We start from the raw sequence: 17255 nt of genomic DNA on the forward strand, positions 1-17255 counted from the left end.
GGAGAAGCTGGAGCACAGGAAGTTAAAAGGCTAATAATTATTTCTGGCTTGTGGAGACAAGGGATGGGTGCCAGAAGTGCTTATGGTTTGGAAGGATGGGAGCTAACCCCTAAACCCAGCTGGTGGGAAGGACTGTCCCATTACCGGTGGCCAAGGAAACCGCTCTGTCAGGCTCCCACGTTGGAAAACGCACTAGGGGAAAAGGAAACTTTCCAGTGCTGCCATGTGGTAAGAGTGTAATTTGGAGTCCAAGTTTGTGATGGCTGGGAAGGCTTTGAAGATGGGTGCTGTGTGGAGCCAGGCGAAATGCAGCCACCCTGGAGCAGCCTGGCCTCTCCTGTTTGCTTAGGAAACAACTACAAATAGGATGCGGAAAGCACAGTAAGAATCTTCCAGAGTCAAAAGAGGACAAATCCTCTCCTGCTCCATGAGCAAACCTCCAGTGACGAGGGGCTCAGGAGAACACACTGAGATCAGAGGAGCTAGCCTGCCCAGTGCCTGATTTTATGCATCTTCTGCTGAAGCCCATGGTACTGAGGGCTGTCAGAGACATCTAGACCTCCGCTCAGCTCCAGTCTGGCAGTCCCTGTGACATTTTGCTTGGAAAATGAGACATTTCTGTCGAGTGCCAATTTCTTTGACAGCCAAAAGTGTTGCTTTAGCTTGTGAGGGCAGGCAGACATTTTCAACAGGGACCTTGTCAGAGCACATTTCCTAAGTGGGACGAGACAGGCTCAAATACTCAAGTGCCCCAAGAGAAGGTGCTAAGCCAGGCTGATACAATAAAGAACACCATCCTGGTGAGCTGGGCAGGGATGATGGTGTCATAGATAGAGACCTGGCTGGGGAGTCAGGATGTCTGAGTTCTTTTCTCACTGCCTTTTCAGCTGGGGAATTCTGGTTACCCTCTTTCTTACTTTGGTTGCAAGGCTGGCATTGCAAGGACATTGCCTTTGTGCCTCTTGGGAGGATGCTCAGTACCTAATGCCCTAATGCAGCTGTGATTGGGAAGGCTGTGCTGTTATGCAGGTTATCAAAGCAGAGATAGCAGGTCCATGTGGCAGCTGTAGATGTGCTGAAGAACACCACCATTCCTTAGCAAGACTGTCTTCTCCTGAGCTATTTTTGCCCCAAGGCTCATTCTAGCTTGTTTTGAAGAGACCTTATTGCTAGCTTTGTTACTGAAAGGATCCAGGTTAAAATAACCCTCCTACTGTGACTGCACAACCTCGAGTCCCTCTGCCCAGTGGAGATGGAGAGATGAGGGACAGTTCAGGATCAGAGCCAGGATTCGGACTGAGTGGTCCCTTGGACCGGTCCATTTCTCTCCATCACCTGCAGAGGAGAAAATAATGCTCCATAGGCTCAAGGCCTATTGGTAGGACAGGGAAAGGCTTAAGGCCTTTGGGAATACCCCAAGGATCCAGCAGTCTGGACAGAGCATAAGGAAGAAGTTGTTCCCTGTGAGGGTGCTGAGGTGCTGGCACAGGGTGCCCAGAGAAGCTGTGGCTGCCCCATCCCTGGCAGTGTTCAAGGCCAGGTTGGACACAGGGTCTTGGAGCAAGCTGCTCCAGTGGAAGGGGTCCCTGCCTGTGGCAGGGGTTGGAGCTGGATGGGCTTTAAAGTCCCTTCCAACCCAAACCAGTCTGGGATTCTATGACCCTCTGTGTCAGGACTCCATCCCACTGCTTTGTGGTGCTTGCGGCTCAGTTGTGCTGCAGTCACTGTGTTTTACTCTGCCTCCCTCTGCAGATTGCCATTCCTGCTCTGTTTGCTTTCCCTCCCCAGAGGAGTTCCTCTCCAGCCTGGATCACTATGAAATTGCCTTCCCCATCCAAGTGGACCAAAACGGGGACTTCCTCACCTTTGACGTGAGAAGCCAGTTGAAGCAACGCCCTCGGCGCAGCCTGGGCTCCTTGCCCTACGAGCCATCTGAGCAGCAGGTCTTCTACAAAGTCTCTGCCCACCGAACCCAGTTCCTCCTCAACCTGACCCTGCACTCCAACCTGCTGGCTGAGCATTTCACTGTGGAATACTGGAAGCGAGATGGTGTGGACTGGCAGCATGATTTCCATGAAGACTGCCACTACGCAGGACACTTGCAGGATCAGTACCTGAACTCAAAGGTCGCCATCAGCAACTGCAATGGACTGGTGAGTCTGGATTTTGCCCAGTCAAGGGCACTGGTAACAACTAGAGATGCCCATAAAGCAGAGCTGATGGTAGCCTCTTTGGTCATCGCTATTGAAGTGCAAGCCTGGTTTGGGTTCCATGGTGGTGGGAAAGGCATGGGGCTGGTGTCAAGCTAGAATGTGGCATCAAAAGTCAGCTGAGAGTGAAGAAGGCCACAACCCTGTAGGAGCTCCTGATCTGTATTTCGTTTGTAGTCCAGTTTCTGCCAAAGTCAGTGGGCATTTTTCCATTTATTTTAATTGGAATGTCTTAACATCTTTTAATCTGCGTGTCTGAACAGACTGGACATCATGGTTTTAAATATCAAGAAAACTTAATGGTAGACATTAGTGGTAGGGATAGCTGAGCTGTAGGTTGCTTAGAGAGTATGTGACTCCTACATCATGGGAGATCTTTAAGAATAGGTCAGATGAATGCCTCTCAGAAATACTCCAGGTATGAGCAATTCCAGCACTGGGAATACACTAAGGATTTCCATCCTTATTTTTCTGTGATTTTTCTGGCTCCCAAGGCTCATTTCATGACCTGCCAGATGGAGGGATGGAGCAAACATACCCTTTTAGTGAATCCCAGGGATGATGGCTCCCTTGGAGGGGTAACGGGTACAAAAAGACTCTGTAGGCCAGATTCATATTTATGCTACAGCCCCACCTCACAGCAGTATTCTGGCAGTGTGGAAGAGCTTCCAAATGGGAATGAATTCACATTTGATTTATTGCTAAATCGCAGTGCCAGAACAGTGCTGTGGGTTATTAACAGAAATGAGAATCTGACTCATTATATCGTGGAGTCTAATGTTTCTATCTCACAGCCAAAAGTCAGAGCTGCATAAACTCTTGGTTCCCTGGTTAGCTCTTTGTTCAGATATGGAAACTCTGAAGTCCCACACTTGTTGGTGTTCACAACAGCACTGAAGGGGGAGCTGGATGCTGCTGGCTCGGAAGGGATCTGGCGTTAGCCTGCCTTCCCACTTCAGAAAGCAGCAAGTCCAGGGCAAGCAATGGCCCAGCAGCACTTGTGCTGGGATAATTCAGTCCACAGGCTGTGCTTAGCTCTGGACGGGGCTTGGAGCAAGCTGCTCTAGTGGAAGGTGACCCTGCCCGTGGCGGGGGTTGGAACTGGATGAGCTTTAAGGTCCCTTCCAACCCAAACCAGGCTGGGATTCTACCTCCCATGGAGGGTGCACCATGCTGTGCTTCAGGCTGAGCAGGGGGAAAGTCACCCAGGTTTAAGGTGTTGGAAGCAAAGGACAAAGTGGTCCGTTTTCCAAAACACCCGTTACTGTGAGCAGCCAGCGGGGCCACTTTAGGACAGAAATGCCACTTTCTTACCTCTTATGTCAGAGCTCATCAAAGGACAGTTCAAAGGGTTTTCAACCCTTAGTGACCATGTGTTCACCTGAAAAGCCCTCCTGAAGGTCAGCATGAGCATTAAAGCTTGGAGCAAGCCACATGGCCCTGCTGCTGAGGCTGATGCTGAGCTGCTCGTGTGTATATATGAGGACATAGAAGAGCTGAATTGCAGTATGCGGCCACGCTTTTGACTGTGGTCATAAGCTAATAGCACAAACCATCCTTGCTCTGCAGATGACCTGGGTGAATCACAGACAGGATATCCAGTTTAGCTCCCCCACAAACCACAGGGATCCCTCCAAGGGCTTCTCGCCGCCCCCTTTCAACAGGCTTGTGTCACGTCCAGCGCCTGGACCTCGGAGCTCGCTCTTTGGGGTCAGTGATGGGGCAGTTTTCAGGCTGCTGTGATGGCCGAGCTCCGCTGCTGAAGGATGCGAGGCCGGCACTGGAGCCTCCTGCCTCTTGCGCTCTGCAGATGCTCTGGGTTTAAGCGCAAGCGGCCCTTTTCTAGCAGGACATGGGTTTGGGGCAGGACGCGCTCTCCCCTCCCGCTGCTCTGCCCCAAGGCGGTGGTGACCTCCTTCTCCCCATCCCACAAAGCCGGCAGCCAGCTGGCTTCTCCGGCCGACACTCGGCTTTCCGCCACAGCCCTCGCCAGGCTAACCTCACAGTACCTCGCTTGTGCTGGAGGAGGTGGAGCCCAGCCAAGAGCAACAGAGCCCGGTGCAGGAGGAAATCCCCCGGCACTCTGGAGATGGGGACTTCGCTGTGCGCACACTGCCCCGATTCAGCTCCCATGGCAGGGAGGGACAGGACGAGAGACCTATGGCGGTGGCAGCATCCACCCCGGAGGGGCTCTCCCGCATGAGCACCCAGCAATGATGCTGTCATGCAGGTGGTGTCTTCCGTGCGAGGATGTCAAGATGTTTTAGAGACCTGCTTCCCCACTCCCTGTCCTGGCAGACAGGCCTCCTGTCCCCCTTGCATAGAGGAGAGATGGAAAAGTGCTGTGACATCTAAAGGACGGCACTACTGCAGAGCTGATGGCAGGACGTGGGTGTTGCTGCACCTAGAGCTATGCTTGTGCACAGGTAATGTGGGTCTCAGGCTTTTGGGATACTGCTTGAGAGATGTCAGGCGTGTTTCTGTGCCTCGGTTGCTGGTTGGTGAAGTTCAGCTGGTAGCACCCCCACATTTCTTGGAGTTAGGTGAGATCCAGTGCCAGGAGTTCTTAAAGCAATGGAGCTTCTACTTGTACCCTGTTGGGCTGCCAAAAACTCTTCAGGTTGCTCAGACTTTTTAGGCAGAAGGAAAACTTGCCATGAGGATGGGACCAGCCGCAGAGGAGAGATTCTGCAGGCACCCGGTGGGTTTGGCTGCTCATCCCACTGGGATGCCCGGTCATCACTGTGGGTCCATTTGCAGGGAGCAAAGTCTGGGCTTGCAGCTGAGATTCATTCAGTTGAATAATAAAATCAGGAGAACAAGAAACAAATGGGGCAAACCCAAGATCATCTGCCTGACGTGGTGTGAAAAGGGCAGTGCCTATAGGGCAACAAACCAGGTTTAGGCTGTAGAGAAAGACTGTGACCTTAGTGGGTTGCTCACTGCTAAACAGACTTCAGGTTTTCCAGATTCAGTGTTTCTCAACAGCCTCTGCAGTGCTGTGCCTGAGTTTCCCAGCTGGTGGTAATGATCCTGAGCTACTTCCAAGGCTCTTTGGTGAGGTTGAACAGTACAGAAGGGAGATCCCACTGCTGAGTTGTGCTGTTATGCGAAGGGATTTAGGATCCCACAGACAGCTCTTGATTGGACTGAGGGGGTGGAATAGGAAACGACTCATTCATAATTTTGCAAGGAAGGGCTCTGATTTCCAGAAGACCTCAGTGAACAAAGATGTCCCAGGGCATCCACGAGCATCTGGCTCCGTTTCCTCTGGTCTGTAGCTTCACGTAGTTCAGTGTTCGTGCGTAAATGAAGGATTCCATCACATTCTCCAAAGTAATCGTCAGTCCCCAGAAGCTCAGTGGTTAATCAACAGAAAGCTCCTTCCAAGAAGCAATATCTCACCCAGTTCTCTCTCTACCTCTTTCAGTGCCTTTTGTCTCTTTCCTTCTGCAGCATGGGGTGATCGTCGCAGATGAGGAGGAGTATTTCATTGAGCCATTGAGCCCGGGAGCCAACGTCAGCACAGGGAGTGAGGGCAAGGGCAGCCCCCACGTCGTGTACAAACGGTCGTCTCTGCAGTACCCACACATGGATGCGGCCTGTGGCGTGCTAGGTACCCATCAACCCATCCTCGATCCATCCCAGTGCAGTCCTGGTAGAGCAGGCTTTGAAGGTCCACACTATGGCAAAGAACCAAATTTATCTCCTGCATTCAAGACCGTTTTCTCTATTTGCTTTTACTCGTGTTAAGCATTTCTGGTGGCCTGGTCTTTGGTAAGCTCTTGTGCTCTCTTCACAGCAGGGCTTTTAAATTTGTAAGTAGAGCATGGAATAGAAGAGAAAAAACTGCCTCTTATTGTTCTTAAGAAAAATCTTTCCAGATTTGGCCAATTGACAAGGTATTGAGAAATCCGAGCTTCCACATGCTCAGCAGAGACTTCTCTTTGGGTTTCAGTCTCTGAAGATTGTGTCCATGTTGAGATAACATCTGCTGCTGTTAGAGACCAGGTGGAAAGATGCCTTGTAGGGTGGGATGTGGGAGCTGGTTAGTCACAGTGGGCTCTGGGGGACGTTTATAGAGGGTGGCAATTGCACATTTACCCCCTTTCTATGCTTTTACAGGCCCATGAATTCCTAAAGGACTCACCCAGGGCTGCCCTGGCCTCTCCCTATTGCTTGTGTCCTCATCCTTGCTAGCAGGGTCCCAGAGCTTGGCTGAAATTGCCAGCCCTTATGAATGTGCAGGGTTTCTCCATCTACCCAAAATGTTGCACGCACGCAGGATGCTGCTCCCTCAGTTTACAGAGGCTCCCCTGGCTCTGTAAGGATGAGAGGAGATGCCATCCCTGCAGAGGGGCCAGCTCGCATGTTATGGATTAGAGTTTGTGGATGCAGGAGCAAGGCTGTTCCCCGTTGCTCCTGGAGGTTTTGTGTCACTTCAGGCTGTTCATCCAGCGACACTCACCTAGATGGGGAGTCCCTGCTGGAAGGGATGGAACGTGTGGAGACACCAGGGCACTGCCAGACTGCTCTGAGCAGGCTCTGAGTGTCCCCAGACCTGGGGGACAACCTGTGCTTCCCTGCCCCCTCTCCTCCTCTCCCAGCTCCCAAAGTCACAATGGACAAAGTGCCAACAGGCTCCCCTTCTGCTGACCCTTTCCCACGTTCCACGGCTTCCAGACAAAAGTTAGCCTGTTCCTAATTGCTTCTTGGAAAGCAAAGGCCGTGCAGTGAGAGCCATGGGCCAAATGCAGTTCAGAACAACCACAATGCAACTGGTCCCATCAAAGCTGCCCAGTTCCATTGCCCCGAAGGCCGGACCTGTGCTGACCTGCCCAGCATAGCTGGCCCCTGAGCACCCTGTGAGCTCCCTCTGAGCAGCTGTAGGGGCTGGAGCTGGTAGGTTGTGGGGCTGCCTGTGATCTGCCCATCTTCCCGGGATTGCTGGATGATTGATGTTCCAGCATCAGGGCAGAGGAGGGGGATTCAGCCGGCTCTCCTGATGGAGCAGGAGAGTGGTTGTAATCAGCTGTAATCAGCTCTCCTGCCCTGTGCCAGTCTCCAGGCCATGGGTTTGGGGCTGATGGCCCTGCTGTGGGCATCCCTACGGTCAGGTCAGTAGCACTTGAAGCCTGGAGCAAAGTCCTACAAACCTGCTGCTGCTGCTTTGGAGGCTGCAGCCATTGCTGTGGAGGAAGAGCCAAGTCCTAAATTCAAGCCCTGGCAGGAAAAGGAAAGAGGAAATGATCTGCAATGGCTTTATTTTCAGATTATGTCTGTGTAGTTTCTAAACCTACACTGCTCTTGCCTGCGACAGAGGGGAGGGCAGGGCCTTGTAGCATGCACTGAAGTGCATGGGGCTGCTGCAGAAGGATGGGTGCACACCTCTGCATGCAGTGCCTGGGCAGGAGGGCAGGCAGGAGGCAGGTAGGATGCAGGGAGGACACTGGCAGGATGCAGGCAGGGCAGGAGCACAGCCCTGGGCTGCAGTAGGAAGAGATCAGCAGATCCAGCCCACGGCAGTGGGGGCATTTGCTGGGTTCACACATGTATAAAGAGCCTTGCAACGACCTTTCCTTCCCTGAAACCAAGCTGCCAGAGGGCAACAGAAACATCTCCTTCCCTTTGCAGATGAGAAGCCCTGGAAAGGGAGGCACTGGTGGCTGCGGACGCTGAAGCCCTCCCCGCTGAAGCCCTCGGGCAACCACAGCCAGCGCGGCCAACTGCCCCTGAAGAGATCCGTGAGCACGGAGCGCTACGTGGAGACCCTGGTGGTGGCTGACAAGATGATGGTGGGGTACCACGGGCGGCGGGACATCGAGCAGTACATCCTGGCCATCATGAATATTGTAAGTGTTATAACCACATCATGAGCTTTGGGGACACACACACACACCCCCAGCAGCAGAGAGCAAGCAGGAGCAGCTCCTGTTCATCGCCCTGGATGTCTGAGTTTGGCAAAGGGTGCAAGGAGCCAAGTGGGATGGGAACGCATTGGGTGACTCAGATCTGTCTCAGTATGGCAATGGCTTCTCCCCACTTCCAGAGCAAGATGTTTGGGTCAAAAAGTGATTCTCTGGAGCCTGCAGGGACTCTCTGGTGTATAGGGGAGCACTGTAGGAGAGGTAAACTGGCCTGTCTGACCATGCTACAGATCTGGACCGGGAGAACAAAGCCCTTTCTTTGAACTGCATCTCTCATCTCCAATTAGCATTGCAAATAGGGCCAGGCAAGCAGGGAAACACATGGGAAAGCATAAGGATAGTGAGCTCTCACGCTTGGGGGCTGAGCAGTGTGAGGGGTAGGGAGAAATACCCTCGTTCTTCCACAGCACACTGCCCATGTCTCTGGGTTACTGCAGAGGAGCTTCCTCTGCAGCATCAGATCTGGGTCATTGCTGGCGGCAGGATACCAGGCTGGATGCATAGAGAGCCTGAATTGGCCATGCTGAATCCTCCTGTGAGGTGAGATAGGTTTGGAAGTTATCCATCACGCTGCTGAAAGCCCCTCTGTGCTGGTTCTTTGTCCTGTCCTCTGCAGGCTCTCTTTTCATGGTTGGCTCTGTTTGCATTTCTGAAGCAGATGCCAGGTTTTCAGACAATGTTGTGTGTAACTGTTTCATCTGCTGTGAAACACCCATCGTGCGGCAGCAGATCTCTGAGGGATGCTGTGTCATTCGCTGCCCGTGGGCGGTCACCAAAGCTTCATCCTGTGGCTGGGTAATGCCAGGACCATGGAGCTTCCCCACCTGAGCTCCAGGCCAGGAGAAGCTGCTGTGGGATGTTGGCTTCACTGCTTGAATCAGACAGAAGGAGACACCGAGGTCTGAACGTGGGTTGGGAGGCTTTGCAGTCCAAGTGGTAACGTGGAGTCCCATACCTGTATCTGCTCTCTAAACCACTGTGTTCAGACCCTGCAGCCCGTGCTGATGAAGCCACCCTGGTTCTCTCCATGCCAGCTCACCGGGGAGCTCATTTTTAAGACTCGTCTTTTCTTGTTTCTTGGAGGTCAGGTTGCCAAACTTTTCCAGGACTCGAGTCTGGGCAATATTGTCAATATCCTGGTGACCCGGCTGATTCTCCTCACCGAGGATCAGGTAAGGTGGGCTCTGCTGAGCCACTTCTGTCGCACATCTGCACTTCCTCTGTGGGTCTGCTGGGTGCACCGCAGAGAATCCCAGCCTGGTTTGGGTTGGAAGGGACCTTAAAGCTCATCCAGTTCCAATCCCCCGCCATGGGCCAACACCTTCCACTAGAGCAGCTTGCTCAAGGCCCTGTCCAAACTGGCCTCTCAACCCTCTCAATAGCAGCTGGGGACTGCATCCAGGCCATGGGCTAAGAGCACCTTTAGAACTCTGAACACTGTTTCTATGCCAAGGTGGTTTTAAGGAGGTTTAAGTAGCTTTAATCCTCCCAAAGTCTTGCTTTCCTGTGGCCTCCATGAAAACATGGGGGCATCTGAATGGGTGTCAGTGCTCTGCTGGCATGGGAATAGGCAGTGCTTTTGCATCAGAGCTTTCCTGGGAACACACTGTCATATTGCTTCCATTTCAGCCCACACTAGAGATTAATCACCACGCTGGGAAATCCTTAGACAGCTTCTGCAAGTGGCAGAAATCCATTGTGAACAGGAATGGCAATGGGAATGCTATCCCCGAGAATGGCATAGCCAACCATGACACCGCAGTGCTGATCACCAGGTAAGGCTGAGCCCGCCCTGGCAGTGCTGTCAATGGGGGGGTGTTCTCTGTACAGCTGTCCTTTATCCCTGTCCAAGTGGTTCATCCAAAGCTTCCTCCCCATGCAATCCCCCACAAGCTGCTTGGCCGCTGCTGTCCCTCAGCCCTGTTGTCCCTTATTGCAGCTCAGATCATTCTCATCCTCCAGTGTCTTCTCCCAGTCTTTGGTATGCTCTCAAGGAGCTTAGTTTGCAGCCATGGGGATCTGTGTACCCAAGTGAATGGCATCATGTGTACAACGCTGTTGGGCATGTGTGGGAACCGCCCCGGAGTCATGGAGCATCAGGCATCCTACTGAAATGGAAAGCCCCATCTGCTCTGCTGTGAAAGATGGAAAAGAGGATACAAATGGGATCTGAGCATCATGACAGTGACAGAGGGCCTCCAGCCAGTAGGGGGTTTGGTTCACCTCGTTTTAGGTGCCTGCGTATAGGGCTGAACTCTCTTCTTGGTAGCTGATAGACATCCTTGAAGCAGTGATTTCATCTTGACTCCCTGAGGTCCTGCCCTGCCTGTCTCTGTGCTTCTGTAACAACAGTCTGGATCAGCAGCTGAATTAGACCTTCAGAGCTGGGTGAAGGGGGCTGAACATGCAGGACACATAATCCCTGTCAGAATAGGTGGGTGCTTGAGCCTGGAGCAGCAGAGGGTACAGGAGGGATGTCTGGAAGGACATACGGATGGTTGGAAGGAAGGAATAGAACAGAATGCTTTGGGTTGGAAGATCATCCAGTTCCTACCCCTTCCTATAGGCAGCCACAGCTTCTCCGGGCACCCTGTGCCAGCACCTCAGCACCCTCCCAGGGAAGAGCTTCTGCCTCAGAGCTCATCTCAGTCTCCCCTGGGGCAGGTTCAAGCCATTCCCCTTGGCCTGTCCCTACAGACCCTTGTCCCAAGCCCCTCTCCAGGATTCCTGCAGCCCCTTCAGGCACTGGAGCTGCTCTCAGGTCTCCCCTTCAGGAGCCTTCTCTTCTCCAGGCTGCCCCAGCCCAGCTCTCTCAGCCTGGCTCCAGAGCAGAGCTGCTCCAGCATCTCCATGGCCTCCTCTGGACTCGCTCCAGCAGCTTCAAGTCCCTTTGTGCTGAGGTCTCATGAAAGCAGAAGATGCAGAGAAGACAACAGGGACAGTGGAAGGAACAGAGGCGTGCGAGGACAGAGGATGACAAAGGGAGAGCTGGAAGGACAGAGGGGATGAGGGCAGCTCTCTGGTGCTGCCAGCTGCATCCCGGACGCCAGCTCCCCGCTGCCTGCCCAGACCCCGCTCAAGCAGAGGGGCAGGAGCCTGGGGAGAAGCCAAAGGCAAACCCAGGATTTGTTTGTGCATTTTTTTCCTCCCTCCCTCTTGTGGAGTGGACGAAAGTCATCAAATGGAAGTGGTGGAGATGGGGGCCTCCAAGCGGGAGCCAGTTTTCCTGGCTCTGTTTTCCTGCTCCAGTTCCCGGTGGTGGCCAGAGCCATGGGCATCGTGGTGCATCCCCCATGAGCGAGCGAAAGGCCCCTCAGCCCCAGGTTTTCACCCTCCCGGGGTTGCAGCATCTGCTTTTCCTTCCCTCCCACCACACGTGTGGGACACAAACGCCAGCTCCTCTTCTGCCTCTCAGATGTCTGAGCTAACCCGAAGTGACTCACTGGCCACACCAGGCTTGGACAGCACCAACGCATCCGGCCCATCTCTATAAATTCCCTGTGTCCCAATAAGATCTTGCTGAGCTGCGGGGTTTTTCTCTTGCAGGGACATGTCAAACCAGCGCCTCCAAAGGCTTTCACAGCATTCATCACAACAAAGCAACAAATGGTTTTCACTGGTTTCCTGCTGGGGGTGAGAGGTTTGGACACTTCCAGAGAATGGCAGGGGACAAAGGGACAGGAGCCATCACCAGGAGCACGTTATGCTTAACTCATCGTGTGCCATCAGGATGCTTCCTCCCTGTTCTCATCCCCATGGGGCCGCTGGGATGAGGGGTGCTCGATGGTCCTGCTCACCACGCGGGTGTCCCCCAAACCCACTCCCTGCTCAGCATCCTTCATGCTCTGAGCCCAGCTCACACACACTGGTTTAGATGCATGTCAGGAGTAAGGAGCAACCCCAAGCAGCTCTGGGGCATCCACTGGTCCCCTTCTACCTACCCACCCTATGTGGATTTCAGTGTTAGCCTTTCAGCCTGGGTTTTGCAAAGACCCAAGTGTTTGGGGAGTCTCACCTTCTGGAGAAGGTATTTGAACAGAGGAAGGTTCACCTCTGCAGTTAAATGATGATATTCACCCTAAGGCTCAAGCTGCTCTCTTCTGGAGCTGCTGCTGCATCCCATTGTGAGGGATATGGAGGAATTTTTACTTTTGCTGTCCATGGTTTAGCTTTTCCTTGTGAGTGGCTAATGATGTACAAACAGATGATTCCTTGATGCAATGGCTGGGAGCCGAGGCCAGGAATCAAGGCAAGGATCACCTTGAATTAACCCATATTGAATTTTTTGGAAAATTCTTGGTAAAGAACTAAACTGAAAAGAAAACAATATCAAAAAGACTTTGAATGAAGCCACGGTGAGTTTGGAATTGGGGCACCTTTTCCAGCTGAAATGTCTTATGTTTTAAATGAAGAATCAGAAGGATATATATGATGGACACAATTTGCTGCAAGGGACCTCAGGTCCTTTTCCCCCCTGTTCTGCTGAGGCAGAGCCCTGGGGCAGAGAATTGGCAGCTCGCAGGGGTGCAGTGGGTGCTGGTGAGCAGAGCTGGACCAGCCTTCCCAACCCAAAGAGCTTCAAGGCTGGGATGGCATCGTCCCTGCTCATTTACCACATCTCATCGAAATCCAGTCTCTGCCCCTGCTCAGCACTGCCCCAGAGGGAAGGGACTGGAGTCGGCGTTAAACATCCGCAGCGAGTCTCAGCCTGGGAAAAGTGAGTGTTGGCCGATACGGATCAGAGGCATCTTACCCCTTGCAGTCAGTACTTTCTATTCCAGAAGTGTTGCATGAGCCATGGGCTGGTTTGAAGTGTTTTGGAGGTGAACACACCACTAAAACGGAGATAGCTATCCCGGAGCCACTGGAATCCTTAGTGTTCTTATTGCTGCTTTCTCTCCTTTGCAGGTATGACATTTGCATCTACAAGAACAAGCCATGCGGCACGCTGGGTAGGTAGGATTTTGCTGCCCCTTTGGAAGCACTTCCCACCAGTGCACACGTCTTTGGGAGCATGATGAGGCCAGGCTGGGCTGTCCCCCTTTCCTACTGAGCAAGCTGAGGGAAGCATTTGCCCAACGCTACTGCAAGCACTGGAAGCAGAGCCAGGAACAGGCCAGTGGTTTCCAGCCCTCTCCACTGCAGCCTCCTTGCTTCTGTAAACACTAAAAGCAGCAACCCAGAGGATGGATGGGCTCCGGAATGCTTCTCCATTATATCCCTGGGTCAGGTCCAGCCTGATGATTAAAAACCTCTTGCATCTAGGGCTGGTCGATAGCCTAGTGGAGGATTCCTGGCTTAGCAGAGAGAAATCAGACTTTTTTGTGATGACTATAAAGGGAGTTCTTTATTTAAACTGTGAGACGCAGACAGAGCCTGCAGCTCTCTCTGGCTGTACCTCCTAATTTGTCTTGCTCTGGTCTAGACGAAGCAGGCAGGGAGGGATTACTGCTCTGAATCACTGCAATGACAGAGGAGAAGTTGGTAGATCTCTGCCCCGATGTGGCTGCAGACAGGGTGCCTGGGAGGGAGGTTGAGGCTGGAGGTGCTGTGATGGCTCAAGTCTTTCCTTTAACAGATGTTGCTCCTTCCCTAGCCCGGTGCAGCAGGCACAGCCAGCAGTGGTGGGGCAATGTATGGGCAGAGGGTTGGGAGAATCTGCTGCCACGATTCAAGGGGGCTTTCTGCATGATCCAGCCATCCAGGTGGAGTCAGGCTGGATTCCTGGTCATGGGAATGACACCTGGTGGGGGTCAGCCAGAGCCAAGCACACATGGTCAGGCTGGATCCTGATTTAGTTGTCCAGGCTGCCCTGGCTGAGTTTGGATGCCCAAGTACTGGTGCAGCTGATCTCGGGTTCCCCCACCAGTATGCCGGTGTTGTGACAAGGACTGCTCCCTGCACACGGCCTGGGGGTTGGCTATGAAATTCACAGGATTTTGACCCATTATTTCATTTCCAAACCTGCCATTGCTAACTCCGTTGACAGTGCTGACGTGTGCCCACAGCCTATAGGAGCCATGGGTCCATCCCGAAGCCCAGTGCAACCAGTGGGAAGAAACTTGTTGTTGAGAGTAGGCTATGCTCAGTGTTAGTGAGCACGAAGCACATTATTTAGTTCCCAGATAGCACCCATGTCCCCTCCAGATGATTTGTGCTGACCCTATGTGACAGCTGTCTCTGTTCCCCAGGCTTGGCCCCCGTTGGTGGGATGTGTGAACGAGAACGAAGCTGCAGCATCAATGAGGACATTGGCCTGGCCACAGCTTTCACCATTGCCCATGAGATTGGCCACACGTGAGTGCTGTGCTACAGGAATCCCTGGGAGTCACAGGGAAGGGTCCCTGTTGGTTTGTTCCTGCCAACAGGAGCTGGAAAAATCTTTCCTATGGATAATCCAGCTGTGTTAACGCAGCTGATCATCTCTCTGCTGCCTTGATGGTGCTTTCAGGTTTGGCATGAATCACGATGGGGTCGGCAACAGCTGTGGCTCCCGTGGGCAAGAAACAGCCAAGCTCATGGCTGCTCACATCACCATGAAGACCAACCCGTTTGTATGGTCCACATGCAGCAGGGATTACATCACCAGCTTCCTGGAGTAAGGAATCCACCCCACCTTGCCCTTCCTTCTTCCCTGTAGCCAGTACACACCTCCAGCCTCTCACTAGTGAGGAGTGGGTAAAGCCCCCAAAGCACAGCCCATGCACCGTCTGTCTTGTCTGCCAGCACCTCATCCTATCCCAAGCAGCATGGGATTTCCTTCTTTCCTTTAGAGACTTCTCCATGCTTTGCTTGCCTGCGGGAGACACCAACCCCATTTACCTTGCCGCTGTGAGACCTTTATTTAGGTTCCCCATTTCCAGACATTTCACAGGTAAATCAATAGCTTCTGGAGGCATTGGGATGTTTTGGAAGTGCAGGCAGGAATTGCAGAGGAGAGTTGGTGTGATGGGGAAGGAGGATCTGGAGACAGGACTGGGTCTGCACAGTGTAGGCAGCCACTGAGGAGGAGTTTTCAGGTGTGATTGAGCTCCACAGGAGAAAGGTTTTGGTTGTGTTATCCAAACCACCTTTAGGGTTCAGGAGAAGGGATTTAGGCTCCTATGTCCCAAAGTTCTGCTGTTACCACCTTGCCTGAGTCATGTTCTCTGCAACCTGAAAGCGCTTCTCATCCAGGGTTCAGGCAGTTCAGGTTTCTCTCACCAAACGAGCAGTCGGGATTTATTCTGCTGAGGTTTTGGGTAGGACGCAGGCACTACCTAATAGGATTGGGTGATGATTAAAAGAAGCAAGTATGTGGGGTCACTGTGGAGGAGAGTCCCCAGGGAACAAATACCAGCCCTCTACCAGCAATGCTGCTGTTGTAACAGCCCCCGAGGAGCTGCCACCTACCCCGTGGTCCCACAGAGCTTGTCCCAAACCGCGTGGCTCGTCCCCAAACATCTGCAGCTCACGTCTGGCAGCAGCAGAACCTGCCCCCCTTAGCTCCTGACCCCTGGACGTGCACCGCAGCGAGGCACGTTGCATGGACAGCACTGGGAAAGCTGCCTCGTCCTCAGGTGACCCTGAAGCCTTGGCAGGGCTGGTGGAGTTTCATGCTCGGGTCAGCCCTCTCCACAGTTTGTGCTGGCCACCCCTGCCTGAGCACGGCCCCGGGAGCCTCTGCTGGGATGAGGAGTGCAAGACCCCGGGACTGGGGGAGTGGTGACAGGGGCCTTGATTTAGGGAGAGCTCAGAGAGCAGCGGGGAAGGAGGAGGGAAACGCGTGCGCCTGCAGAGCTTGGATGCTCCTACAAAGCTCTGGCGTGCGGAAGGACAGGCTTGGAGAGCAGGGGCTGCCTGAGCTCCGTACCTCTGGCTGCTCTCTGCTGGGGCTCTGCAGCCATGGGGTGGGAGGGCAGACCCTGTGCATCCCTGCTGCCGCGTGAGCACGCGTTGGGACAGCCAGGGCCTGGCGAGAGCCTGCAAAAGCCTCAGATTAAAGCATCCAGAGTTACCTTGGAACCGGCCTGTGCTTCCCAGCCTGAGGGAACAACAGAAAGACTCCAGAGCACTTTCCCAGCCGTGGTTTTACCCGGTTAAGCAGCCCCGTGCGGAGCAGGGAGCGCCTGCTGCTGGTCCTCCACCGCGATGCTCTCCTACAAGACTTCCTGAGCTCTGATTCTCCTCTCTTGTTTCCAGCTCCGGGATGGGATTATGCCTGAACAACGCTCCTCCCAAGCAAGACTTTATCTACCCAACGGTGGCTCCAGGACAAGCCTATGATGCAGACGAGCAGTGCCGTTTCCAGTACGGAGTTAAATCTCGCCAGTGTAAATACGGGGTAGAGAGCCTTCCTGCTTTACTATCGGTTCCCAGGGGGTGGAGGACGGGGGTACAAGGGCAAAGGGCCCCGTGGGCCGTTCCTCTGCTGCCCACATCGCTTTGCTGTCCTGCTTCAAAGGAAGAGCACTGGCATGTTCCCTGTGAGCTTTTTGCCTTGCTTCCCTTGGGAGAGGCTGGAGGAGGTTGTTTCCCCCCAACAAGGGTTGACCCCAGCTCTGTTTCAGTCAGATTAGTCCCACCTTGGCTGCTGCTGGTCCCCAGGGGTTGCAGCTGGAAGGCAGGCTGCAGTCCCTTCATCCAGACTCCCCTCTCAGCAGGGCTTTGCACACAGATGTGTTTTTCCTCCTCCTCACTAGAAGTCATTCTGCTGCTCACACAAACTTAGGAGGAGAAATGTCTTTCTTCCAGGTGAGGTGGGTCGATGGGCAGCTCAGACATGTCTACAACACACCTAAGCCACTCCTGCCATCATGCTGCCATTCCCATATCTTTGAATCCAAGAAACTACTGAAAGGGAAGGTTGTTTTGGGAGAAAAGAGTCTTCTTGGATCTTAGCCTGGCGTTTTGCTGTTCTTAATGTACTGGGCATTGCCAACCAGCTGGGCATAGTGATATGGGGAGATGCATGAGGAGCTCTGTTGTCTGATGGACATGCATGTATGTGTACCCACGTCAGTCAGGCCCTGTGAAGGAGGAAACATCTCATACCAGGGTTTAGTTTCTCTTGCAACCATGTAAATGCCAGCCCAGTGCTGCCATTGCATTGACCAGATGTGAACACTCTGAACGTTCA

General features: G+C 53.3%; 1 protein-coding gene across 3 annotated transcripts in view; it reads left to right on the forward strand.

Moving 5' to 3' along the window:
- The window catches only part of ADAMTS10 (ADAM metallopeptidase with thrombospondin type 1 motif 10), a 49131-nt gene that overhangs the window by 15730 nt on the left and 16146 nt on the right, over positions 1 to 17255 (forward strand). For all 3 annotated transcript variants that reach the window (XM_057421207.1, XM_057421206.1, XM_057421208.1), the window contains exons 3-11: positions 1789 to 2153; positions 5667 to 5826; positions 7845 to 8062; positions 9226 to 9309; positions 9767 to 9912; positions 13046 to 13089; positions 14329 to 14434; positions 14589 to 14735; positions 16319 to 16460. In XM_057421207.1, coding sequence (XP_057277190.1) covers positions 1789 to 2153; positions 5667 to 5826; positions 7845 to 8062; positions 9226 to 9309; positions 9767 to 9912; positions 13046 to 13089; positions 14329 to 14434; positions 14589 to 14735; positions 16319 to 16460 — 1412 coding nt within the window. The remainder of the gene's footprint in view (positions 1 to 1788; positions 2154 to 5666; positions 5827 to 7844; positions 8063 to 9225; positions 9310 to 9766; positions 9913 to 13045; positions 13090 to 14328; positions 14435 to 14588; positions 14736 to 16318; positions 16461 to 17255) is intronic.

Source organism: Pezoporus wallicus, unplaced genomic scaffold, assembly GCF_028554395.1.
Source record: "Pezoporus wallicus isolate ANWC-B61680 ecotype Strahan unplaced genomic scaffold, APGP_CSIRO_Pwel_v1 scaffold_14062, whole genome shotgun sequence".
Classification (NCBI taxonomy): Eukaryota; Metazoa; Chordata; class Aves; order Psittaciformes; family Psittacidae; genus Pezoporus; species Pezoporus wallicus.